Consider the following 27349-nt stretch of genomic DNA (forward strand, 5'->3'; position numbering starts at 1 on the left):
CTGGCTGGTGTTCTTGGGTCTATGTTGCATATGTATCACCTAAAGCCTCCTCTAGGTTCTCTCCCAGAGCCTTAAGTCAGACTAGGTTTTCCTGCTTTTATAAATCTGATTTGGGGGGTTGGTTGGGATGGGGTATTGAAGTCAGGCAGAGCCATGAACATTTTAGCCACCCCCAAAAGTAGACATCATTGTCTTATTTTTGGTTCCCCTTTTCCACTAAAAAGCATAGGATTGCGCTAGTTTTTCTTTGCCAGATTAACAAATACAGGTGCATGGATGGTTTCTGGGAATTTTAATGCAAGAGAGTCAGTGCTGAATTTCCGTTTTCACTTTTCACCCTTGTAATTCAACCACCTTTTAGACTGGGCCGTTGTGTTACAGGAGGATGCGGGCCACTATCCAAGTTATATTCTCTTGTGACCAGTGTTGTAAAACATGTGGAAACTCTGATAGTTTCTGCAGATGCATGTTTATCTGAAAAAAAAAAAAAATACCCCCACACAAAACAACAAAAAACTGGGCACTGTCCAAAGGGAAAGCAGGCAGTTATGCTCTTAATTTTAAAAACAACCTCTAGCTGCACCAGAACCTTAAAACTTTTTGTTATTATTTCTAATCACCCTCTGTTGGAAAAAAAGAGCATAAAAAAAAAAAAAAAAAGAAACACTGAGGTTAGGTTTTTGGGACTGCTTATGTTGTCTGTCCTGCAGCCCCAGCCATGAAGGGCTTGGCTGGCAACAGGCAATTAGAGAATCCAGGAGAAGGCCAGATGATCTTGAACCAGGCAAGAGAGTTCATTGTTTAAGAATTCCTTCTATTGGGAAATGAATTTTAAAAAACAACAACAAAACTTACAACTATTTTTACTTTTCGTATTAAAAACAGTTGTTTTGCTATCTTCTCCTAGGCCTCTTCCCAGCATGTGTGTGTCCTGGGGATGGGAGGTGTTCATAAGCTGCTCCGATGAACCTTGTTCCGGGATGCATAGCCACCCTTTGAGCCTATGAACCGCAAGATTAATTAGTTGGAAAGTCTGTTGAAGGAACTCAAGAGAATTGCCATACTAGGTTTTGTGAGACTACTTTGGCCGTCTATTTCCAAAATATACAGTGTATGAGCTTCTGTTGCCAAACTGAGTTTGGGTTAGGTCACAAAAGTAAAAGGGGGAGTTGATGCATAGCTTTGACTTCCTGTCCACCCTGCTATCTGTGGTTAGATGATTTATGTAGTAAAACTTGCGATTCTAAGCTTATAGCCCCTTTTCCCCTTTCCCTTCTCCTTCCCCACACAGAGACATTGTGGCCGTCTTCCTCCACCACCCACTCACTGTGTGCTTGGAATTGCAAACTCATTTTGATAATAGCCCTGAATGAAGCATTAGGAAGATGAATCTGGTTGCTCAGATCCATAGGCAAATATAGATGGTTTTGGATTGTCTACCTTGCTGGACAGTGTGCCCCAACACCTCTCTGCATTACTATTTTGGAAGTAATGGAGAGTAATCGAATGACTGAGAAGAAATTATATGCCTAGAGTTTAAGCTGCAGGGTTAGCAGCCCTGTAACCTCCCTTTGGGTGTTCCTCTTACCCTATTGGGTAGGAGATAGATTGGGAAGAGCTCAGCTGGGTGGGGAGTTAGGGAAACTGGAAGGAGGAGGTGCTGACCAAGACCATGCGTCCTGACCGCAAGTCTCCTTCCCTTATGGATTTTACCAAGTCTCTTAGATTGGAAACGCGTAAAATACTTTGGCAGTTTGTCTTGGGACTCTGCCTACATGACTCAGATGGAAACCAAGGCCAGGAGTGCTGTAAGTGCACTCGAGGTTAAAAAGGACGCATCACATAATTGGTGACAGGCCTTTTCCATTTGTCTGTCTTCCTGGACAAAAGATCAGCCCATAGTTGATACCCAGGGGGTGAGCACAACTTGCACCATGAAGGTGGGGTAGGTCCTACCTCCGGGGACTTCCATTTCATTTAGTGAGATGAGGTCCATATGCAGAGGTGAGAGGCTGCCTGGACCTTAACTTTGTCACACTCTGTGTGGCTTTTCTCTGTGATGCGTCCCCTCAGCACACCCTTTGGCTCCACCTAGCACCCAGGTCCTGAGTTAGCTGTTCTCGGCTGTGATTTAACTCATGGAAGGCCCACCACGTGCAAAGGAGAAGTAGAGGAGGGTTTCAGGTTGGGCACTGTCGTGTAACCTTACCACCATCTGAGATGATTCTGGGGCCTGCAGCACATCTTAGAAAAGCATACTGGCCTCTGCCTCACAGTCTGCGAAATTCCTTGGGGCTTTAGCAAAGAGGATTCTGGGGATTTAGCAGGGATTTGTCCTGTTGGCAGAGGGTGGAGTGGGCACACCTACGCAGAGCAAAACCCTCCTTTAACTATGAGGTTGGAAAGCAGTGTGCTTCTCACCATGCATGCCCCCAGGATCCTACATGGAAGTGTTTTCTATTCTGTAACAAAGATGCACAAAGTTAGGGGGCGTCTTTGGAGTGTTCCTTGTCAACCCAGGACTTAACATATAGTCCTGATCAGCTGGGAATGAATCAGCAATGCCCAGGGAGGGAAAGTGAATTCCCAGGAAGAAACAGTGAAGGCTGAGCATGCCCAACCCTGGAAAATAGTTTGAAGACTGAGAGGTGGTGGTGGGTCCTGTGGATGGAGTGAGGCAGGGAAGTGTTGGGAGAATGTGGAAGGGTGTCAGAGAAGTGGGTAGTTTTACAGACAAACCGTACTGCACATTGTTACTGGTCTGCTTTTACTTCAGGTATGGCAAATAAGAATCTAGTGCTCAACCAGGAGACATGTTATCAAAGCCCTTGAGAGAGGTTCTCTTTAGAAATTTTTAGGCAAAGCAAATCTATTTAGTCTTGCTCTGCATAACTGAGAAGGCTTTAGTTAGAAATTTGAGCCAAATTGGTGAGTCTTTTTTATCCCAAGTTTTTATATCGCTCCTGTTTGGAGGTGGGGTGGGAAACTGCCTAATTAACAAGTGGAAAGTGTGATGTTTTCTATGGAGGGCCTCAGCGAAGCAGTTTCGCTGTCTGTTTCCTGAAATTACTGAGATGAGTGGCCCCTCGGGCTGCACGGGCAGGCGCCCCGTTAAGCAGGTGTGTTCTGGACTGAGTGCCCCGTGCAGGCCTCTTTTCCTGTTCAGAGGTTGTGGAAAGGGGAACACTCATCTTCCTGCTTTTCTTTCTGTTAAACCAGCTGAGAAATGAGTACTGATTGGGCCTAGAACAGATGGAGTATCTTTGGTTTTCAGAACACTCAAAACAGAGTGCTAGTGATGTTTGCCTTCCCATTGGCAGAGTAGTTTAATTCCAAATTATTATTATAATAAAACATAAACAAATTTACGTAGGAAATTATGCAGTGTGTTCATGGTCATTCTCCTGTAAAACACTATTAGCCCATGACCAGTGTGGACAGACCTGACCAGGCTGCTTAATTTTTCTAAGCTACTATTTTCTTGTGTGTAAGGGTGGAAGTTTGCATTAGATTATCCATTCCAGGTAAGAAATTCTTTGAAATTGAAATAGATTATTGGCATATATATACATATAAATATAGATCATCAGGGAACTGTAAAGCACAGTCCAGTTGGAGTATGAAATATGAATACATGGAAGATTAAATATATAATATTAGTTTTGCTGTTAGCTCAGGATGACTCTGGAAGGTATAACGTAAGTCAGCTAATGATGAATTGCTATTAGAACTCAGGATCTGGAAAAAGTTGTGTTTGTATCACGGATGCAATGTGGGTAAGAAGGGGGTTTGTGGTCATCACTAGTAGCACCTGTGTTATTGGGGGCTCCGTCCTTGGCCAGCATTCTCTTTGTAGGTGATATCATTCACTTTTATTGTTTAGCCACCACCTGCCTCTATGTGGTTTCCCACCATATCTGCATCTGAAGCTCTGTTCTCATCCCCATGCACATGTGGTCATGTGTCCTTTTCTGCTTAAAACCCTTTAATGGCTTCCCATTGAGTGCAGGCTAAAACAGACATTCCTTATTTCGCCTGTCAGCATGATGTGCCCTCTTTTTACCACACCAGGCTCGTCGTGAGCTATCCTCCCCTGGACCCCTGCATTGAAAGCACTTGGGCCACCTTCCAGCTCCCCAAAAGGAACGAGCTCTTTTGTGCCGCAGAGCCTTTGCATGTGCTATCCTCCCCGCCCTTAACTCTACCAACTCAGCCGTTTGGACTTTCACTCTTCCTTCTAGCCACAGCTCAAGAGTTCTCAGAGAAGGCTTATTTGACTGCAGGTTAACTAAGCATCTTCTACTTTCCTTTCAGTGCACTTATCACAGTTGCAAATAAACGAGTGATTATATTGCTAGTTGCTTACTGGCTGATTCCACTGACCTCTGGATATGCTTGTAGAAATCCTGGACAGTTAACATGTCTCCCTTTGCGCCTTTCGCCCAGCCCACTTGCTGGCATAAAAGAAGAACCTTTGTAAAGTTATTACTTCAAACAGTACTCTGGCCTTAGCTTTATATGAGTGAGCAATATTCATAGAATGCCCCAAGGGCCTTTCTGGGAAAAGGTGTTTCTGTAATGGTGGGCCCAGTGTCCTCACGGCCTGATGACCTGCACGTAGATCCAAACAGTTGAGAGCCATCGACCACCTAGCAGATGGACTTCCAAGAGCATGATTTAGATCTTAGTGACCTTTTCTCTGTATAAACATTTCTTTAGAACACCTGGGTCATTTACACAGTTTCCTATTTGTAAAATGTTAGTAACTGTACCTCACTAACTTGTTACAGCTTTTTTACTTATTTATAATTTAAACAGAAACATCACACTCAGTGTTTCATGTTCTTGGGTTTCCGGAATGTACTATTCTAAAATGTAATGATATAATTTTGACACAAACAATTATATGTGAGGCCTAGATTTTTGCTAAGCCTATTTCAAATCCTCCCTCCCCCAAATCATACAAAAGAATATATGGAAAGAAAAGGGAAGAGGAACTACCACTTTATATACAGAATAAAAGACATTACATTAAGAGCACATTAACAAAGACAATGAATTAATTGATCTTGATTAGCAACATAATTATATGAATAATACTAGAGGCCCGATGCATGAAATTCATGCAAGAGTAGGCCTTCCTTTCCCCGGCTGCTGGCACTGGCTTCCCTCTGGCACCCAGAACCCGGGCTTCCCACATAGCCCTGGCTTTGTCCAGAAGGAGGTCTGGTCTAATTAGCATATTACACTTTTATTATTATAGACTAGAGGCCCGGTTCACGAAATTCATGCATGGGGTGGGGTGTGTGTCCCTCAGCCCAGCCTGCACCCTCTCCAATCTGGGACATCCCTCTCACAATCCAGGACTGCTGGTCCCAACTGCTTGCCTGCCTGCCTGATTGCCCCTAACCGCTTCTGCCTGCCAGCCTGATCATCCGTAACCACTCCCCTGCCAGCCTGATGGATGCCTAACTGCTCCCCTGCAGGCCTGATTGCCCCTAACTGCCCTCCCCTGCCTGCCTGGTCACCCCTAACTGCCCTCCTCTGCTGACCTGGTCGCCCCCAACTGCCCTCCCCTGCTGGCCCAGTCCACCCCTAACTTCCCTCCCTTGCCAGGCTGGTCTCCCCTAACTGTCCTCCCCTGCCAGCCCAATTGTCCCTAACTTCCCTCCCCTGCTGGCCTGTTCACCCACAACTGCCCTCCCCTGCAGGCCTGGTCACCCCCAACTGTCCTCCCCTGCAAGCCTAGTTGCCCCCAACTGCCCTCCTCTGCTGGCCCGATCGCCCACAACTGCCCTCCCCTGCTGGCCATCTTGTGGTGGCCATCTTTGACCACATGGGGTGGCCATCTTGTGTGTTGGAGTGATGGTCAATTTGCATATCACCTCTTTATTATATAGGACTAGAGGCCACGTACACGAACTTGTGCACGGGTGGGGTCCCTAGGCCTGGCTGGCGATCAGGGCCAATCGAGGCCGTCTCACCCAGTCCCGATCGGGGCTGGGAAGGTTGGCTGGCCAGGTGGAGGGACCACAAGAGGTTGACTGGCTCGCAGGGGGGAGGAGGAGGGACCACAAGAGGTTGATTGGCTGGCCGGGAGGGGAGGGACCACGGGAGGTTTGCCAGCCAGCCCCGATTGGGGCGGATCAGGGCCACCTGGCCAGGGGGAGGGACTGGCCATGGGGAGGGACTATGGGAGGTTGGCTGGCCGCGGGGAGGGACCGGGGGAGGTTGGCCGGCCACGGGAGGTTGGCTGTGGGAGCGCACTGACCATCTGCATTGGGCGTCTGCCCCCTGGTGGTCAGTGTGCGTCATAGCTACTGGTCAACCAGTCGTTCTGGTCATTCGGTTGTAACGGTCACTTAGGCTTTTATATATATAAATAATTGTAGGATGACTACACTAAACTCTTTGGACATGCATTTCTGTGTTGCAGAAGAAGATTTATACATTTGAGGGTAGGATGATGTATCTCTGATAGGGTTGGTACAGGGTTTCTCAGTCTTATTACTATTTTTTAAATTTTTTTTCTTTATTGATTAACCGTTTGCACTCGCTTGCTTTTTTCTCTATTACTTTATTCTACTCGGGATTTAATTTTTTAAATACCCCAGATTTTACAAAGCGTGGCAGTAGAATAAAAAACTGGAGTTTCTTTTCATACAAACTTAATTTATTTGGATTTTTTAATATTTCAAATTATTGATACATTCAAAGAGTAATTTTAATCTCGACATCCGAGTGCAAAAGGTTAAGGTATTACATATGTGCACTTATCTCCCCATTGCCCTCCCCCCCGCCACACACACACACACTCATGCCCTCACCCCCCTGGTGTCTGTGTCCATTGGTTAGGCTTATATGCATGCATTCAAGTCCTTTGGTTGATCTCTCTCCCTTACCCCCACCCTCCCCTACCTTCCTTCTGAGGTTTCACTGTCTGATCGATGCTTCTCTGTCTCTGGGTCTGTTTTTGTTCATCAGTTTATGTTGTTCATTATATTCCATAAATGAGTGAGATCGTGTGATATTTATCTTTTCTCTGGTTTATTTCGCTTAGCATAATGCTCTCCAGTTCCATTCGTGCTGTTGCAAATGGTAAGAATTCCTTCTTTTTTACTTCAGTGTAGTGTTCCATTATGTAGATGTACCACAGTTTTTTTAATCCAGTCATCTGCTGATGGGCACTTAGGGTGTTTCCAAATCTTAGCTATGGTGAATTGTGCTGCTATGAACATAGGGGTGCATATATCCTTTCTGATTGGTGTTTCTAGTTTCTTGGGATATATTCCTAAAAGTGAGATCACTGGGTCAAATGGGAGTCTTATTACTATTAATATTTTGGGCTGGATAATTCTTTGTTGTAGGAGGCTGTCTGGTACATTGTAAGATGGTTAGAATACTTGGCCATAGTCATGGCAACCAAAAATGTCTCCAGATACTGCCAAATATCCCTTGGCAAAGTTGCTCCCAGTTGAAACCACAGAATTAGAATATCTGATGCTTCAGGTTAAGTCTGTAGTCTGAAGGGTGAGTGCCCAAAACAAGCCCAACACAGGCAGAAGCGGGTGTCCGTCCGCATCAGAGTCCATCGTGGGAGATGGTGGGCATGCCCTAGCTTCTGTTGGGACTCATGCTGACAGCCTTCCACTTACAGTAGGCATTTCATTCTGGACTTCCCTGAAGTAAGTGAAATATATTTCACTGATTTAATTTAAAAAATCTTGAAGCATCCACCCAGCTCTTAATTATTCTTTAAGAGCTAACTCAAATCCACCTTTGCAAGGAGGTAGGTGATCACCATCAAATTCCTGTGAGTTTTTTAACCTGTGGGGAAATGAGAAAAATAGGAAAATGTGGTGAACTCTTAGCTTAAAAAAAAAAATAAAAAATTCTGAGATTGCCATTCCTAATTTCAAGCATGCATGCTTGTGTGTTTTAATAGACTTTCTTTACAAAACAATGGCAATGATTAATATTATTTGGTTTTGTTTGTTTGGGTTTTGTATTTTAGTGTTATTACTTGGCAAAATAAATGTTGGAAAGCTATGACAGTGCTCTGATAAAATAAATTGATAATATATGTGACACTTCTTTTATGAAATTATATGTGAATGGAGACTATCAAAAAGGTATCTTCTTATCTTGTAGCTTGATAATATTAAGGCATGCTGCTGGAAGTAATATAAATTTTTTTCTCTTTGAGGTAAAACCAGTTTACGCCCTTGAATTTTTGACATAAGCAAACTCCATGTATTATTCATCTAATTCTAACTACATTGAGAAAAAAACATTTAATAAACTTTTTTTAAGCAAACCATTTTGATCACTTTCTTTTCCCTCTAAATGATCATAAAGGGACCATTAGATTTCCATATGGAACAAAGAATATATTAGCTCAAACAGAACTCTTCTTCCTGTGTCATTAGAAAGAAAGACACTAAAATATTTTCCCTAGCATTCATTTGGATACGGTACAATTAGCATGCCTGTTTCAGCATCTTGCACCTACCTAGCAACCTATTTTCACCATTTACTTGTTATGGTGCCTGTATATATATATATACACACACACACACATACACACTTGTGGTAGGGATGGAAATTTGGTATAGTCATAAACTAGGCTATGATTTCATAGAATTTTGTTCACAGCTATTCAGAAGACACTAACATCTGGTTTTTAATCCAGTTGAACTAGTTAAAAACTGTTTTTTGTTTTTCCCCAGTCTGTCCTGAAAAGTGGGAAGGAGGGCATTCAGGATCCTACTACTGGAAAGGATTCCTAGGGAGGTCATGGTTTTACTCCTACTCCCTGCCTTTCCTAACCATCACAACCCCATATGTCTTCCATTGTGGTCTTTATCAGTTCTGGTTGTTTCTCTCCAAAAACAATTAGCCGTTTGTATCTCATCAGTTTGAGTAGTACCTGGTTAAAATAATAGAGACTCTTTGCATGTAAATTATATACTTTTTCCTAGGAAGACATTTCTTTATTTTTCCACAGCTAATCTCCCAAGGTTTCTATGAAGAAGATTGAAGGGAAATGTTATTCTGCACAGAGCAGTTAAATTGTTTCTCAAGTCACATAAGATTATAATAAATGGGTGGTTGATCCAGGAATTATGATTTTTGGAGTCTCACTCTTGGACCATAATGACCAAGTTATCATGCTGTACCCCTGTCATTTCCCAGGAATTCTGTAGGTAATTGAAGTATTAGTATATGAATTAGTCAGTATTCATATTTACTTTAGAGTAAGTGGAAACGAAAGGTCTGCTTCGTAGTTCTCATTGAAGAGGCAGAAGTCAGACTCCTGGCTGCTGAGTACCAGTCTGCCTTTCCCTTTTCTCCCCAAATCCCTTTCCCACCCTCTGTGGTGCATCTTCACCAGAACTCTTGCTATTCCCAGAACCCAGCATGCTCCTCCAACCCTCCAAATTATCCTATATATGAGATTTCCATTTCCCTTGAATGCCTTTTGTTCTCTTCACTGCTTAACAAAAGATTGCTCATCTTTTAACAAGATATTGTTCCCTGGACTGGCAGCGTCAGCAGCACCTTGAGAGCTTGTTGGAGACACAGATCCTCAGCTGTGCTGCAGACCTGCTGCTCAGAGGGATTGAGGGAAGGGAGACTGATCTGCTCGGAGGGCGGGGGGGGGGGCGGGGGGTGCTCTTAGAGGGCCAGCACTCTCACACAGCCCTCCCTCCCTAGCTGGTCATCCTAGAGAGGATTAGATGAGGGCCCAGCAGTCTGTGTTTTTACAAGCTATCTGAGTGATACTGAGCAATGGAGTTCGAGAACCACCACATGTAGACACCTCCTACATGGCACTTATCTTTGAAGCTTATTTTGACAATTCTTGAGTAAGTAGTCATCCCTCTTGTCAAATCACTCCTTCTTCTTAGTGTATTAATTAATCAAAGTATGTTAATTGCTATAACCAAATGGCAGTAGCTTAACACTGTAAGTTGTGACAAGATCTCATTGTCCGAGCATCAGGTGTTCTTTCATGTGATGATTTAGGAAGCTGGTTTCCTCACATTCTTGGCTTCTCTCCTGCCCAGGACCTCCTCAGAGGCTGCTTGTGGAATGTCTGCCTACAGTCCAGAAAGAGAGAGAGAGGAAGCCCACGCTGGGATGATTGTGCACCTTGTTTTATAACTACCTCTAGACTTTGCTACCTCATTTTTCTTATATTCTTTTGGCCAGAACGTGGTCACATAGTTTCAACACAGCTGTCAAGGAGTTTGGGAAACGTGGTCTTTCTGCCCAGGAGGAAGAAACAGTGTTAGGAAGCATTTAGCCCAGCACTGTACAAAAAAACCCCACCGAAAACAATGCAAGCCACATGTGTAATTTTACATTTTCTAGTAGTTACATTAAAAAAAGTAAAAAGAAACAGATGACATTAATTTTAATGATATATTTTATTTAATCTGGTATATTCAAAGTATTATTCAGCATGTAATCAATAAAAAGAGTATGAATAAGGTATTTTACATTCTTTTTCTCATACAAAGCCTTTGAAATCCAGTGTGCATTTTTCACTTGGAGCATGTCTCAGTTAGACTATACAGATGTCAAATGCTCAGCGACCCCACGTGACTAGCGGCTGTTTTATTGGACAGCACAGGTCTAGCAGGTCCCTGCCTCACTTGGTATTGAAATCACTCCTTTCCATCTTCCCATCTCACTCCCACACTCCTTACACCTAATTTCTGTGTGTTGCTTACCTCTCAGTCCTTGCACAGCACCCTCCAGTTAAGAAATATTTGTTGAGTGATAGAGCAGGCAAAGCGTTAATGCATAAATACAGAAGAACATTGCTCTTGGATCTTTTGATTACTTAGTGAAAGTTTCTAAGATGTTTTCTTTTGTGATGAGTGCTGGTTGCACAGAGAATGACAAAATTAGTGTCACAGTAGAACAAAGCAAACACAGTTACCTGTGGAACTAATATGAATCACTGAATTGCAGCAAGTTTGAGGGGAAAAAAAAACTTGACCATCAGTTATTTTGATGTTCTCACTGGATGGACTTGTTTCTCCCAGTCAAATAGCAACTTGGAGGTTGCACATCAGCTCTAGGGAGCTGACTCTGTGGATACTTTTGGTTGATTTAATTCTATTGCAATAAACCTAGAAGTCTTGTGTTTCTTCTAAGTTAATGAACACATATTGTAGGATATGCCAGTTATTTCAAAATGAGATGTTGTGGAAAGTGTTAACATAGACTCAGTTTTAAAATGCTGCCAACAAAAGTTGTTTAAAATTTTTTGTTTTGTTTATTTTAGTGGCTTTTCTTCAAGTCCTAAATTGGGGACTAGGAAAGCCCATGAAACTATATCAATCTAAGGTGTAATCTGAGTAAGAGATTCTACTTAAAAGGAAAATAATAGTACAGTAAGCCTGCCATATTGGATGGGGGTATTTTTTTTCCATTGCTGGCCTAATTGCAGTGAATTGTGGAGGATGCATATGGCGGATGTAACTTTGGCATGTTATTCCTCTTATGGCAGGGAGAAAGGAAATCCTTAGGAATGCATGGTGCCTTTCTCTAAACAGATTGTTTCGTTGCTTTTAGTTAGGGACATGGGTCACACATGTGAACTTGCATGAGAGCTTACAACTCAGCTGGCAAACAAGTAAGGTGTTTGTGAGGGGATTGTAGGCAACAAAACCCTACTGTTGGTTTTGTTCTTCACTATCTTTAGATAGTATACTGCTAAGCAAGTGTTTAAAATGTGCAAGCATGTCAAATGCCTAGATATAGTAGGGATTTGGGAAATGTTTCCCTTGCTCACTTCTGCCATTCATTCTCTTCCCTTTCCTCTCCCCTTCTATGTTGAAATTCTTCTATGACAGTTACAATAAAAACAATAAATAAATATTGACTTCTAGACTTAGGTCTTGGCAAAGCGTAAATGGGGAGTGTGCCTGGGGAGTTCCCAGATGCTTTCTGTAACCTTGGAAGCCTCGTTTATTTTGTAAGTATTTAACCTGCTATTTTTGAATCAACAGAGGATGTTTAAGACCTGGCCCCTCTTTGTGTATGGGCCAGTAGAATGAATATTCATAGCCAGTTTTCAGAGCTTGATTAAACATCACCCTCTCTTTTAGCCACATGTTTTCTGAAAGAGTTTTTTTTCCTTGTTGGAGAGGGAAAAGCTGAAGCCTATTGTGTCGCATGTGTAATGCTTTGGAAATGTAACAGAAGTAACATTGGACTGTGCAGCAATCTTTAGGAAAGAGCCGAAGGTGGCTGCAGCCGCCCCCCCCCCCCCCGCCCCCCATCGCTGCCACCACCGCCATCATCATTGGTCTCTAAGTTATGTGATGCATGTGTTTCTATTTGGCAGTGAAGAGAAAGGAAGCTTTGATGGCCTTCTTTGACATTCACCCTCCCCACCTACCCTGTTTGGGTCTCCAACCTTTATTGTAGCATATCTATGAAGAAGGTCATTTAGTTTGGTTACACATTTTTATAGGCACTCAGGGAGAAAGTGTGATTTATCAGGATGTGTTGCCTAGGTATAACGTTTGAGGTCCCTCACACTCGCTGGCTTTTCCCCCTACTCCTTGGCAGCCTCTTGATTTCACATAGGAAATCAGTCACAATGAGCTGGGAAGAAGTGGAAGGTCCTCATGTAGGCAGCAGGATGAGAGGGGATACATCATCTTTGCTGCTGATGAGTTCATCATATGGAAGGGACATAATCTATTGCTTTTTAAAAGAGGGAACTTCCCAGTTATTGTTAGGGGACCTGGTGTTGTTGTAAATGATCATCGTCTTTTAAATACAAGCTATATTAAGCCAGAGGTGCCAGGGGAGAGTCCACAACCCCCTTTGCAAAGTTTCCTGATAGCAGACTTTCCCCTGGTAGCCTGGGGGTGGTTTCCTTTTCGCAGAAGTAGGTGTCCTGAGGTTTCCTGCAGGCCTGTCCCCTCTCCTTCCCCATGTTAGGTAGCTGACGGCCATGAACGCTGATACCTGGGAGCAGCCAGAGTTGTGGACATTTGCCAGACATTTGCATCTCTGTCATCTATATATGTAGATGTTCCACTGGCATTACACTGTATAAACCCTGATATAACTCGCTTTAAGTAACTTTAACATACGCCAACAAAGATATTACAAAAGCTATAAACTTGAAGGGTGTTTATTTGCATTTTTCATTAGGTTGCTTTAGGAGGTGGATATGAGAAGAGGAGGAAGAATGGAATTTGTCTTCCAGTTATAATTGAACGAGGCATTTTATTTAGAAAGAAACCCTTTAGCACTTTATAAAAAGGTTGTGATCTTTTTTCTCACCAAGCATGTATTCTCTGGCCCTTAACTTCAACATTTGTCATGTAGTGAGGAAAGTTAGAAAACTCTGCTCCATGTGGACTCCTATGTGGCTTGGGTGTGTGATAAATCAAACCAAGATGAGGCAGGTTCCTCATTCATTCTATAAGCAAATCTGTATGGATTGCCTACTGTGTACACAGTACACAGAGTGTGTGTGCACATTTGTGCCAACACCTGCATGTGCACACACACACACACGCACGCACACAGTGTTCAGAGCTATTGAGGGGCAATAAAACATGCTGGGATCCCTCCAGTTAAGGTTGAGCCTGTGTGGCAGGCCAGACTTCGGTAATTCCGCCTGGGAGTTTTGTTTCCTCAGAAAAATCCCAGGCACATTATGTTTTCCTTGGCTTTGTAAATTTCCATCTCTAAAACAAATCATGGACACTGCTGGCTGACTTGTCATAATTGTGATTAAAATAAATTGACAGTTTACAGAAAAACCATTTGTGTCCGTAGTGTAAAAACTCTATGTCCAAATTGAGGGGATTCTGACCCTTTAGTAAATTCACGCAAGAAATGTTTTTTGAGTACCTATCCTGTGAGTAGAGCAGTGAACAAAACAGACAAAAATCCCTGCCATTGTGGAGCTACTGCTTCTTCTTGTTCTTCTTGCCCTTCTTCTTCCTCCTCTCCCTCCTCCTCTTCATCCTCCCCCTCATCCTTCTCCTTCTCCAAGTTGTGGTTAGACAGACATTAAACAGATAAGAAGATAGGACAGAGAATCCCAGATGGTGATAGAGGCTATAGAGAAAAGGAAGCAGGACAGGGGCTGTCCCGGGAGGCAGTGGGCTGTCTTTACTGAGCTGGTTCTTGAACGTGGCTGCAGGCAGTGCTCCTCCTCACAGGGGGACACACCCATTACCCACTGGGCCTTGGGAATGGACAGGACCTAGCCAGGATGGTAACGGTGGGCATTCTAAATCCTGTCTTCCGGGGGAGGGAGCTGGGGTCCCCAGAGTGATGTAGTCGCACAGCCAGTACCAGACAGCCATCTCTAGCAGTGGAAGGCCTCTGCCCACCTTGGTTTCTCCCCTCTGTCCCAGCGCTGGGGGCTGCGCCTAGAGCTGTGTATAGAGGGCAGCAGGCCTCCCCTCGACCCTTCTTTATAACAGAACATCCTTTAGTTCTTTTCACCTGCCAGCCTCTCAGCTCTTCCCCTGCTCTGCCAGAAATGAGGATTTGACACATTTAGAAATATATCTTTGTGTTTTTCTTTTGTGTGTATATGGCTTGGAAATGTTTATCATTTCATTGAGGTGATTTATTTTCCCCCAAATGTCACCAATAAGGGAAGTTTTAATAGTTAACATTTTAGGCATGCAGAACTGGAAAGATCTTTTGGTCTAAGTCCTTCGTTTTACAGGACCCAGAGAGGTGGGACCTAGAGCGGTCAGGTGACTTTTGTAATATCACACAGCTATTGAGTGGCATACTAGTAGTGGAGGCTAAACCTCAGTGTGAGCTTTTTCTATACCATTATCTAACAATCCATTGTTTTCATTTATTTCTGACTATAATAAGTGCTTTTGAAGAAAACTTGGAAAACAAAACAGTTTATAGAAAAAAAAATCACTAATAGTCTCACATACCAGGGGTAATCAGAAGTCACTTTTAAAAAATATTTGCTTGAGGATATGTTTATTGATTTTAGAGAGAGTGGAAGGGAGGGAGGGATAGAGAGAGAGAGAGAGAGAGAGAAACAGCGATCATTTGACTCCCATATGTATCCTGACCAGGGATCAAACCGGCAACTTAGGTATATGCTCTGACTGGGAATTGAACCCACACCTTTTGGTGTACAGGTGGATGCTGTTGATGCTCTAACCAACAGAGCCACACAGCCAGGGCTCTTTTTCTGTTTGTTTGTTTGTTTGTCTTGTATGTATGTTTAATTGTGAGCATTTTCTCAATGTCATTACAAGTTTTCAGAACACTATTTTTATTGGTTCTTATTTATCCTGTTTTGGAGTTATACTTTATTGGCCTTGGATTGTCTGCTGGGCATTGGGCTTCATGTAATGATCCATTTGCTGACCTGGCCATCCATCAACAAGCAAGTAGACTGCAGGTGTTGACACTGCTGATAGCCATCTGATGCTTATTTATTTAACTGGGGCTTGGTGTTTAAATTGCTGTTATCTCTACTTGAATAGACTTGAACCTGCTAAAGTGAAGAGCTTTGTATCCTCGAACTTTGGGTGGCTCTCCAGCTTATCTCTCTGGACCTTAGTTCCTTTATTTTGGGAGTAGATTTTCCTTTGGTCCCTTCTCTAAGAACTGGATAAATTCCAGAGGCCTCCCCTCAGAAAACGCACAGGCACACAAAATTTTGAATGTAATGTTAAAGGTTTCATGGACCACTTTCCCCACAAGTTCAGCCTTGGATTCCAGGCTAAGAAACACTAGACTAGACGATAATGCGTATTCTATTTCTGTGATTATTGGATTAAATCTCTAATGACATAATTGAGTTGAGCATCAGACTTTCTATCAGAATGTGTTTTTATATTAATTCTTCTAAGAGGCCCCAGGGTCTGATGTGGAGATCCTCTCTCCTGTCTCACCTCCACCTGCCCCCACATCTGTTATCTGTTCGTCGCTCGTTGCCTCTAATCCTGTCCTGTTCTGTTTTGCTGCTTATTGTGCCTCCTATGTTCCATACTTTTGTTTTTCTCAGAAGGACAGATCATTTTCCTGACACCTTTTCTTTTCTTTGGCCAGCAAGCTGACCAATAATAATACACTGTGGAAAATATTTAGTCATCTGCTCCTTTTTGCAGTTTCTCTTAATAATTTTTACTTATTGTTTCAAAATTTTCCAGAATAAGAGAAAAGGAATGATTATTTGGAGTAGAGGCATATATGTACATATATTTAATATTTATATATATATTTAATGCTCTATTAAAAATATGTATATGTGTGCTATATATATAATTTATATATTTAAATAAACTTTGTATGTATCTTAAAGCAAGTTATTCAGTATAATATTTTTTAGGTGGAAAAAGGAACATTTTAATTATTAGTAAATGGTCCATTGGGTTTCAGTTTATGAACAGTTGAATGCTTTGGGCTATTAACAAATAAAAATGTTTGCATGTTTTTACAACTACTAAATTTCATTCCAGGGTTAAAGATAACTCGGGACATAAAACTGACATAAGCATTAAGTTGAGCAAATATGTTTTGAGTGCTTGCAGTACCCAAGACACTGGAGACTCACAGGTGGTAAAAATATAGTCCCTGCCCTTATGAATTTACAGTCTCACCAAAGAGTGTGACATGTACAAACTTAATAAAAGGTAGAATGTGAAAAGCTCCAAAACAGAAGTAAATAAAAGTTTAACAGAAGATCTAATTAATTCTGGTTAGCAGGATCAAGGGAGTTGCATATAGAAGGTGCTATTTAAACTGGTTCTGGAGGCATGCATAGGAGTCCTCTAGGTGAGAGGGTCCTTCTACTTCTTACTTTTCAGAATGTGATAGAACTTCATTGTACCGTGGGAAGGGGAAGATGGGGACTTTTAGAGTCTAAAGTTTGCCTTCCTGATAGTAAGAAATTACCCTTAGAAAACCCTCCAAATTTCCCATAATATTTTTAAGGTTTTGTGTACCTAACCTGTATAATAATTTGTATGTGTATTAAAATCTGAGAACTGAAACCCATATACAGAAGCATTCCATCCTCCTCTGAAGTGTTCCCACTTCCTCATGGGGTTTACTCCATTCTGTTTTAAGAGTAAAACTCTATACCCTTAATACATGTTCATAGATGTGTTTGCTATTGTAAGAGTTAAACAAGTTAATGTGTGAAAGAGCTTGAGGTTGCTAGGTAGTAGGAGCTCAGTAGATGTTTGTGGGTTTGAATCCAGAGGTCTAGCATACACCTTGTTCTTTGAAATGGTGTAAAGGAAACCTTGGCCACCTATTTCCTGCCCTTCCAAGACGGCATTTCCTCTTGTGGCTGCTCTGACCAGATGTCATTCTTTTGTCCTCAGACATCAATCTCATAAACCCCCTAGAGAAACCACATCCTACTCTGAGGTTTAGGTCCCGGAGTGAAATGCTGTACCATGTAACTCTCCTTGCTGGTCAGATTTCTAAAGTGTTGGTCGGTCCTAAACGAGCAGAATATAACAAAGACCTTACGTTGCCTGAGAAGTTACGTAGCAGGAAGGCTCACAATAGCATCTCCATTGCTCTAGGTTGTGAGAATTTTCTTCTTCAGTAAGTTGGACCCATTTGAAGGTGATAGACTCAATGTCTGTCTTGCTCTCAGAATTGCTTTCTTTTATTCGGGATTTAAGCATAATGCTCTGAGATGGCGGTGAGAAAGCTGTGTGAATTTGGCTGCTGCATTTCCAATAAATATGTTGAGAACCTTGTCTAGTATGTTAATCAGTCCCTTTTTACGTAAATCTCTGTGTGAGAGACTTTTTTAAAAAATTTACTTGCCTGACGCTACCTGGAAGCTCAGAGCAAATTCAATTTTTTCTCTTGATTACAAAAAATATATAAATTCACTGCTAAAATTTTGAAAAAAAAAAATAGAACTTCAAGAAGATGCCTGGCTCATGGCATGAGCACAGGGATGTCAAGTAAACTGTTTGAAGGCAGTTTTCATAGTTGAGCTGCAAAGAGGGAAGAACGGTTGATTTTAAATTGCTGAAGCTCTTTGTAAAGTGTTATAGCAACACTTCGGTGGAGTTGTTATTTTAGATCACACAGCTAAAGCCCTGAATTCAAGACTAAGGTAAATTTCTTCAGGTTGCTATAACACCAGCAACAATAACAGTAGTTACCATTAAGTGAACACTTACTATGTACCAGGCACTGTGCTATGAGATTTTTACCTTTTTACTTCTTCACTAAATTATCTCTGTGGAATTAAACCCAGATGCTGCCTTTATCTTTAATTGATGATCAGTAGCTTTTACATATTTATACTTTCTAGCAGTTGGAATAGACTACTGGTTCAGCATAGTATCATGGGTTCAGTGTATGTACACTGGGTCCATATTGCTATTGCCTGCTGTGTGACCTTCTGCACATATACAACATCTTTGTGCATCTGTCTTCTCATCTATAAAATGGCAATAACCACACTACTTGCATCATAGGGTTGTTATGAAGATTAAATAAGTTATTATCTATATTATTATCGCTGGTGTTTGAATGACAGAGATCCTGGTGGGAGGAAAAACAGGCAGCCCCCTGCCCCCCCCCTCGCTCCCCCCTCCCCCCCCCCAGCTCTCCCAGCCAGTTAGTTGGCCTGGAAAGTCCGAGATTTGTACCTATATTTTATATAATAGTTTCTATGGCACCTGTTGCTGCTAAATGACACTCATTTCCATTGTTTCTGTACTGCTACTGCTTGTTATCTTCTGTAACCAAATCGTCCCCGATTTCAAGAAAATAAGCAGAATAATAACTAACTGGGAGAAGCACTGCAGCAGCCCAGGAAGTGCAGATTAATATTTAATTCCATCTTACTGCCCATTTCCCATGAATTTTTAAATAAATCCCTTAACACTTCTGTTTTAGTTTTCCCTAGGAGATTATTTTTACATGATTTAAAATTTACTCCACTGTTATTGTTAGGAAATACTAAAAATAGCAGCCTTTTTGGAAAAACACATTTTGGGTATTTGCAATCCCCATTGAACCAGGGGATGGTGACTCAGCTCCTTTCTTGTGCTTTGTGTGAATCTCTGTTAATTATGCTAATCTGTCACTTCTGCTGTCCGTTCATCTCGCCTTCTCAAGGAGCTCTGACACTGAAGGGAGAGACCCCTGCCTGTTGATGGACTTAAAATAACATTCTGGTTAATAAGACATTTACCACGATACATAGTTTCCCATGAAAATGTTTGATGACCTTGTTTTTCTTGCCACAAAATAACACATAAATTAAGTTTTGCGTGCAGGGAGAAACTCTTTACACCTGCAGCCTTGAGGTGCAGGCTGCGAAACCCCCTGCTTGTTGCTCTTACCAGCACTGATCATCAGCCAAGCATTTGGTGTTTAGCCATAACATATGGGAAAGCATCCAAAAACTTAAGAATTTTGGAACACCCAGACGACCTAGCTGTCTGTCTCTTCAGCTCCAGGAGCTTCAGATTTGAAGGAATTACGGAGGAGTCTAACTGTGACTGCTTTTCTTTTAAACACTGCACTATATTGATTCGTGTCCGTTTGGCCCACCCCGTGTGGAGCAGACACAATGAGGCCGGTCTTTATCAGAGAGGCAGTACACTGTGTATTGTACAGTTCAGGGTTTGTTTTCCTTTGGCCTGCGAGAAGGAACCTCCCATTTTTCCAGCAGTAGTAACACCCCTGGAGGCTGGCCCTCGCAGGCATGCCCTCCCACCCCAACAGGCTCTACAGACCCAGCCCGCGGAGCTGACCACTGGTGCCTGGGAAGCCAGCTAGCTGCCTCTCCTTCCTCGGGCCACTGGCATGCTTGTGCCTTGCCCAGCTGGGGACTCACAGCTATCCAAGTTGCAGACGTTCTGACTTGCATTTTCAGCCGAGAATGCAGGCTGACAAATACAGGACAAGTAGTAGAAGTGTCAAAAAGGAGATGGTGATCGAGTCCCCCCTGCAGCACAAGGATGCAGCTCAGGGAGAAGTGGAAGCCGAGAGCCCGGGGCCCGTGCTGGTAAGGGGCTCACCCTCAGCAATCCTGCTGCCTTTCCCAGCGGTGCTTATGGTGCTTACGTTGTGTGCATGCTCAGTGCCTTCTTGCCCGCTGTGGGATTTTAAAACTTGCTCTGCCTGTCTCCTGTGAACTCTGCTCTCCCTCTTTTCCTGTCGATTGTTTTCGGCTCCACTTTGATTTTCTTTGTGAGGAAAGATGTGTTGACATTTTGTGGGCGAACGTGGCTTCCAGGAGGCTTCTTTGTATAGAACAACCGTGTATTGTTCAAAATGATGTCCCACTTAGCTGCAGTGCTGCCAGAGGTACACCCAGGGAGGCACTTTGTAATTGCCTTTTGTGGGGTTGAGAAAGATGTCCTCTGTAAAATTAAAACATTTTTACATAATATACTTATGCTATTGTGAAAGTGATGAAGATGACACTAGGGGGTTTTAAGGGACATAACTGTTGAAGTTACACGTGGTCTCACTCATTTTAACAGGTTTGCCTTGAACCAAGTTAGAGATAACCTATATTTTGAACCAATTGATAGAAAAGTTTCTGTTCTTAGCATTAGCTAAACTCACAGCAGTTCGATAAATTCAAGTGCTTCGGTAGACTTTATAAGGGAGGAATGTGAAAAATGGTTGTGTTGTTAGCATCAATGAGTAGGTTGTGCTTCTCTCTTGGAATTTCTTTAGTACAATAAAAGCACATAATTTTTTTAAGCAAACTGTAAAAAAAACCCACCAACACGCACTGCAAAAGAGGACAATTGAGCCTTTCAAATGAGCTGTTAAAGGGATAGTTAAACCAGTACTTAGTGATATTAGTGATTTAAAAAAAACCACCAAAAACAGAGGTCCAATTATCATAAAGTGTTTGGTTAATTAACTTAATTTTCAACACTCTAATGTCTTTAAGAATCTGAACTTAAACTTTCGTATGGTGGATTTGACTTGAATTAAACTGCTTTCCCCTGATGTGTGAGACTACCTTATATTGTATTGCCTTCAAAATTATATTGCTAACTGAACTGAGAGTGTCCATCAGGGATGATGGGCCTTTTCCCTGCAGGTTTTCGTCTGAGAGACTTAGGCTCCCACCCTGGTACATTGTTTAGAGATGTTATTCATTATCTTGGAATCCTTTCTGCTAGCATAACAGTTCATTTATTTACTGAGTCGCTGGACCTGCTTACATGTTATATACGTTTAATCAGCTCCCCGCTGATGTAGCTTACGATTTCATGGAGGAAGTTGTGTGGTTTGGGTTCCCTTGTGAATCTTCTTAAACATCTTTTGTCAGTGATTCTTCACATGTGTAGAAATATGTGTCCAGATGATTAAATACACTATCGAAAGATGCTTTGTGGTTTATTTTTAATTTCACAAGTGACTATTAAAATTATTTCTCTTTCTAGTGCTCAAAAAACAAAAAACAATCGGCCGCTCATATCCCAGTTATTTGTTTAGGTCAGATCTCACTCCAGGCATTTCCACGGGGAGTTTTTTCTCCTACTGTAATGGATAAGGCAGTGCTGGCTGCAGCTGCACCTGGGGGGAATGCTCACCAGGGCTCGGAAGCTTCTGGCAGGACGGAGAGCTCTGGCTCTGTGCACCTGCAGAGGGAGGTGTGAGGGAGAGGTGAAGGCAACAGTGATACAACAAGACACTTTCCTTATCTGATAGTGTTTCTCTTCTTCCACGGGGGTAAGCTAGATAAAAAGAGCTAACTGGTATCAGATAAGAGAATCAATGATATTTAAGTAGGGCCTCTGCCCAGGGCAGACCCTGTCTGTGATTATCGCTGCTCACAGCAAGTGAGAATTCAACGAACGGCTTGGAGTACAACTTTTTTCCAAGATGGTTTTGAAAAAGTATGCCCGCACAGCCATGAGGTCTATTTCTTATAGTGCTGTTGGTTATTATTAGGTCAGTAGCCCATATGTTCAGTGAAAAATCCCAAGTCTGTTACGTTTAAATGTAAATACCTTACTTTATTCAAGAGATAACATTTGAAATCAAGTTCTGTTGGTTTTAGCTATGTACACAATCAGTCCTTGGGGGGAAATATTACATAGTTTAGAAAGCATAAAAGTAATTAATGCATATAATAAGAAATATAAATAGTGTAGAAAGATGGAAAAATAAAGTGCCCAGTATTAATTATTTGATGTATATACTCCCAGACTTTCTCCTGTGCATATATAAAAGTATAACTGTGTGTGTGTGTGTGTGTGTTTGGAAAAATGTGCTAGTACTATAGATTTCTGCATTAATCTTCTCCTAGAACATATCAACAACATCTTTCTTTGTCACTATATGTAGATTTATGCCATTCTTTTTAATGGCTGTATATTATTCCAGTTTATAGTTGTACCATAATTCGATGGTTATTCAACTTGCTTCCGATTCTTTACAATTATTACAATGTACAGTCATTGAAAAAAATGACCTTGTGGACCGTGAGTGACTAACTGCGAATGTACTAGTAAATGCATCTGAAAGCACTTACAAAGTCAGAAGTACTCGTTCTGTGAAACTTCTACCGGAAGTCTCCTCTGGGCATTCATTGGCAACGATGTTTCTTTCCCCTTGGTCAGGGCAGGGGTTAAGGTTGCCCTTAGCAGTGGCTGCTTGTTCTGTGCAAAGTAAAGTCAGTGTTCATAAGAGAAGTATGGCCGAAACCGGTTTGGCTCAGTGGATAGAGCGTCGGTCTGCAGACTGAAAGGTCCCAGGTTCGATTCCGGTTAAGGGCATGTACCTTAGTTGTGGGCACATCCCCAGTAGGGGGTGTGCAGGAGGCAGCTGGTCGATGTTTCTCTCTCATCGATGTTTCTAGCTCTCTGTCCCTCTCCCTTCCTCTCTGTAAAAAATCAATAAAAAATATATATAAGAAAAAAAGAAATATACTAAAAAAACACAAAAAGAAATTCTGATCTCTCCAAGCAAGGGAAAATGTTAAAAAAAAAAAGAGGGAGAAGTATGTGTTTGGACATTCTGAAGTTTCAGAGGCTGCAGTGTTCAACTTACGGGCACCTACGTAGGTCTTGTCCCCTCATTGTGATGGTAAGCGGGGGAGGAAGTGCATGGTGAAACTCCCCTGTTCCTGTCCATGAGGCTCCCTGCCAGCCCCATTGAAAAATGCCTTTGTGGACTGTGAATGACTAACAGGGGAACAATCTGGGTATTCTTGATGTCTACCAGTTAGTTACCCTGCTTACATTTGAGTACCTATTTTTTGCCCCCCCCCCCCCCCAAAGTTTAAAGTAATTCCTGGAAATAATTTATTCTAATAGTCACTGCCCAACAATTTAGAGGAAAAGGGTGCGGCCTCGAAGAGTCAGAAGTGGCTGAGGATGTGTCATTTGTGTTGTCCTTTCATTGAGTTACTCTCACGATGCAGGTAAGGACTGCAGCACAGGTCTCAGGTGGGGGATTTTGAAGGTTGAAAGATGTGAAGATAGAAAATAGCTGAATTTTCATGTTAGAAACACTCATTAGATAGTGTTTGGCAAGTTTCTTTTCAGAGACACCTTTTCTATTTATGTTATTCTTCTGGGATCTTCAAGTGTTAAAAACGGAACCTGAGTTCTTCCTTTGATGTCTGAATGAGCAGATGATTAGCTAACTGGGTGAGAAGGCAGCATGTGAGCCAATATAGAAAGAAGGAGGAGCCTGGCTTCTGGGTGAATTTAATAACCTCGCCAGCATGGAGCGCTGTCTCAGAGGAGCTTCCACAGCTCGGGTCACTACCCCGTGGCAGTGCCGAGCCACTCTTCCCAGGAGAGTCAACATTTTCTCTCCCCGAGTTCTCTTTACTTTAGAAATAGCAGAAGAAGTGAATTGAGACACAAGCCCCGAAGTATAAGCTTATGGGCCATGATCATGATGTCCTGTAAGACGTCAGATGTCTGTGGTTGAGTTAATTACATTATACTTCTAACCCCCTTCTGCCCTACAGGTTTTCCTGCATCCCTGTTGATGTCTTTAGAAATAATTAATGATATTAACTACCTTGGTGATACTTAACAAGTGGTTTCTTTGTTTTTAAAACAGTGAGTGGTGAAGGAAGGAAGTTCCTGCAAGGTTTATGTAGTGACACATTCCCAGGTGACATGGGACATTTTACCGATTCAGAGCCGCAAGCCTTCACCATACTTTTTGGTTTTCTCCTTCATTTGTTCATTCTTCTGTTCATTAGACCCATATTTCTAAGCACTGAGGTTTGCCAGACTTACTGTATAGTGCACTGGGGAGGCAGGTCAGTGAGACCAACGCCCCTCACCTCCCCAAGCAGCAAGGTCTGGGTAAGGAGGGGCTTTGTTCCTCATACATGCTTTTCACGAGGTGGTCATTAGGCACAAGTGTTACTCTCTCCCATCCTCTCCCGGTAAGGCAGACAACATTTAAATCATCATTGGCTCCAGCAAGGACGCGTTCTCAATTTTTGAGCACCTACCGTAAAGCAGGCCTAGCCCAGCTTTACCCAAGGCACAGGGCCCCCTGGCTGTTCATGTGAACAGGTTGTATGAATGAGGCCCCCAGAGTTGCACACAGACTTTGTGGAGTGGTCAGTGGAAGGACTCTTTGGAGAGTGCATGCTTAGATAGTGTCGGGGTGAATTTGATAACTTCGCCAGAGTGGAAAACTGTCTCACAGAGGGAGATTCCATAGCTCGGGTCACTACCCCCTTGCGGTGCTGAGCCACTCTTACTTTCTGGGCTTCTTGCTTGTATAGAACATGAAAATCCACTGAGTTCCGGCACGTGTCTTTGCTCATATCTGTCATCAATGTGGAAGTTAGAGTAATGCCGATTGTTTTCTTTTATTCTTTTTTTTTTTGGTGTAATAATACAATAGGAAAAAAATACATAGTGCCTTGCTCTGTGCCAGACACTGTTTTAAGCCTGTTAAATGTGTAAAAGGAGGAGCATGTAATAAATAATCTCTAAGATCTCTTCTGGGGCTAATGTTTCAGGGCTATTAGCATTGATCCTAGAATAACCTGTGATGAAGTCAGGTCAAGACCCTGGAAATTTTAGTTTTAGGTTCTAACTTAGTTTATCCAAAAGTGTTTGGGTTTTGAGTTGTAGCAGCTGCAACACGGGATATTGGCTTTTCACCCAGTGTAAATGAGTAACACCAGTGGAATGCATTGACCAACCTGGAAATAAGTAAAAGTAGCAGCAGAATTTGGAGTTAGCAGGGAATACGACACAGGAGAGGCAAGAAGCCAACTTGAGCCTACAGATGACATACAGATGAGTATAATTTTAGGACCAAGAAGGCTTGGAAATTATAGTTTATCCTCAACTTTCCAGAGTTTGAAATATCCCTGTAATGTGATAGAGCTAGTCCTGCATTTCTCTTAGCATGACATTTTGACACTTTAGACGTTTTTAGTGCTTGATTTCCAGACAAGTGTATGTGCCACTTACCAGCAGGTCTCTGAGGGCTTTGCCAGGTTCTTGGGGAGGAGCTGGCCTGTAGTTCTGTTTTGGAGTCTCCTTGCTATGGAGAGTTGTCTCTACTGTGGGAGAAGTAGAAGTGAGTGGTGCAAAGGGGCCCTGGGCCCTGTGTCTTTTAAACACCACTTGACATTTCTGAGCCAAGATTGCGTTTCTATCAGATGGCGATAGGAGTAGTGTCTGCCCTCTGGACGCCTCATCTCCGAAGGTTATCTGGACTGCCCAGGTCAGCTTACCGCATTCAGTCTTTTCTTACTCTGAGCCACACTCCAACGTGCTACCTGACTCTGTGTGTGTGTGTGTGTGTGTGTGTGTGTGTGTGTGTGTGTGTGTGTTTCAAAACACAGATTATGTTATTAACTTCCTGCTTAAATGCCTTCTCTGTGCAGAGAAGGCAAAGCATGGCCTACCTACATGAGCCTCAGCGGCTGGCCCTGAACTTACTTGCTGGCCTCATCTCCTGCAATTTCCAAAGTCCTTCCTGTCCTGGACCCTATGTTTTTCCAATGGAGATGCTTCCACACGTGGGCACCACTCCCTTGGCCTGGCATGTGCCCAACCATTTCTTTTTATCCTTCAAGTCCCAGCTCACATGCCAGCTCCTCCAAGAAACCTTTTCATAGACTCTGTGCTCCCGTGGCCGACCCATCATGGCATCGCTGTCCCGGTGTGTTAATTATGCATCTCTGCCATATTGCAGCTAAGGTTTATACTCTAGTCTCCCTCACTAATAGGGGGGAGGGAATGCCTATCAGGAATCATGGATTTGTTTTCAATTACAGTTGATATTAAATATTATTTCATGTTAGTTTCAGGTATACAGCATCATGGTTAGACATTTAAATGATTTTACAGCTGATAAGTCTAGTGCCCACCTAGCACCATACGTAGTTATTACAGTCTTAATGACTATATTCCTTATGCTATACTTTACATCCTTTTGCTTGTATTCCATCTCTGAGATAAAGTCAAAACTCCCTGTCCCCCCTCCCACCCTACTCCCCCCCCCCTTTTTTAAAAATATATTTTATTGATTTTTTTTACAGAGAGGAAGGGAGAGGGATAGAGAGTTGGAAACATCCGATGAGAGAGAAAACATCGATCAGCTGCCTCCTACACACCTTCTACTGGGGATATACCTGCAACCAAGGTACATGCCCTTGACTGGAATCAAACCTGGGACCTTTCTGTCCACAGGCCAACGCTCTATCCACTGAGCCAAACCGGTTAGGGCCCTACTCCCACTTTTTTTTTTTGCTTCTCCACGTGGTCCTGGTCACTCTGCAGAATGTATTGGCAAAAAATGGGTTGCAGAAAGGTGCTTCCAGGAAAGACTAGATCTGGGGATAATTATCCTTTATTCTTCCCCCTTCCACCTTCAAAGGTTTAGCTACTAATATCCAAATGTGTTGAATTACAAAAATAAAAATAAAAAAAAATGATGCCCCTCAAGGAATCTGCTTGACTATGCTGTGGATATTGTGCCACCAAACTCTCCTGTGCTTCTGTTATTGTTGACCTAAATTAAAAATAACATTTTATGTGAGTGCTTGGGTATAGAAATGCAAACTTAAGGGGCCAAAGTCAGGAGCTTTTCCTCTCTTCCTCTTGGCACTCCTTCTGTCATCAGTACCACCTCTTCCTTGTCAGCCACATCTGAAATCATAACATCACCTGTAATGGTTTGTAGTACACTCGGAAAAATCATTGTGTGGCCTTATTGCCAGCATTCCAGTACATGGATTCTATGTGGAAAAGTGTAAGGTTAGGTTTTCCTTCCAAAGACCACCGTATCCTGGAACTGTTTATTGGCATAGTAAATTAAGTGCGACCTACTGGCATTCATAGGTATTCCAGCATTCCAACCTGGT

The 27349-nt window shown here is 42.5% G+C and overlaps 1 protein-coding gene across 12 annotated transcripts in view; it reads left to right on the forward strand.

The window, feature by feature from the left end:
- The window catches only part of DOCK9 (dedicator of cytokinesis 9), a 286418-nt gene that overhangs the window by 111425 nt on the left and 147644 nt on the right, over nt 1-27349 (forward strand). For 3 of the 12 annotated variants that reach the window (XM_079779185.1, XM_079779186.1, XM_079779187.1), the window contains exon 1: nt 19815-20026. The exons of 5 other annotated variants lie outside the window; for them this stretch is intronic. In XM_079779185.1, the coding sequence (XP_079635311.1) occupies nt 19901-20026 (126 nt within the window). In that variant the 5' untranslated portion in view covers nt 19815-19900. Of the gene's footprint in view, nt 1-19601; nt 20027-27349 lie in introns of those variants that run through there. 4 more of the 12 variants (XM_079779182.1, XM_079779183.1, XM_079779190.1 and 1 more) reach the window with 3 other exon arrangements.

The sequence above is a fragment of the Cnephaeus nilssonii genome (genome assembly GCF_951640355.1).
Source record: "Cnephaeus nilssonii genome assembly, chromosome: 8".
NCBI lineage: Eukaryota > Metazoa > Chordata > Mammalia > Chiroptera > Vespertilionidae > Cnephaeus > Cnephaeus nilssonii.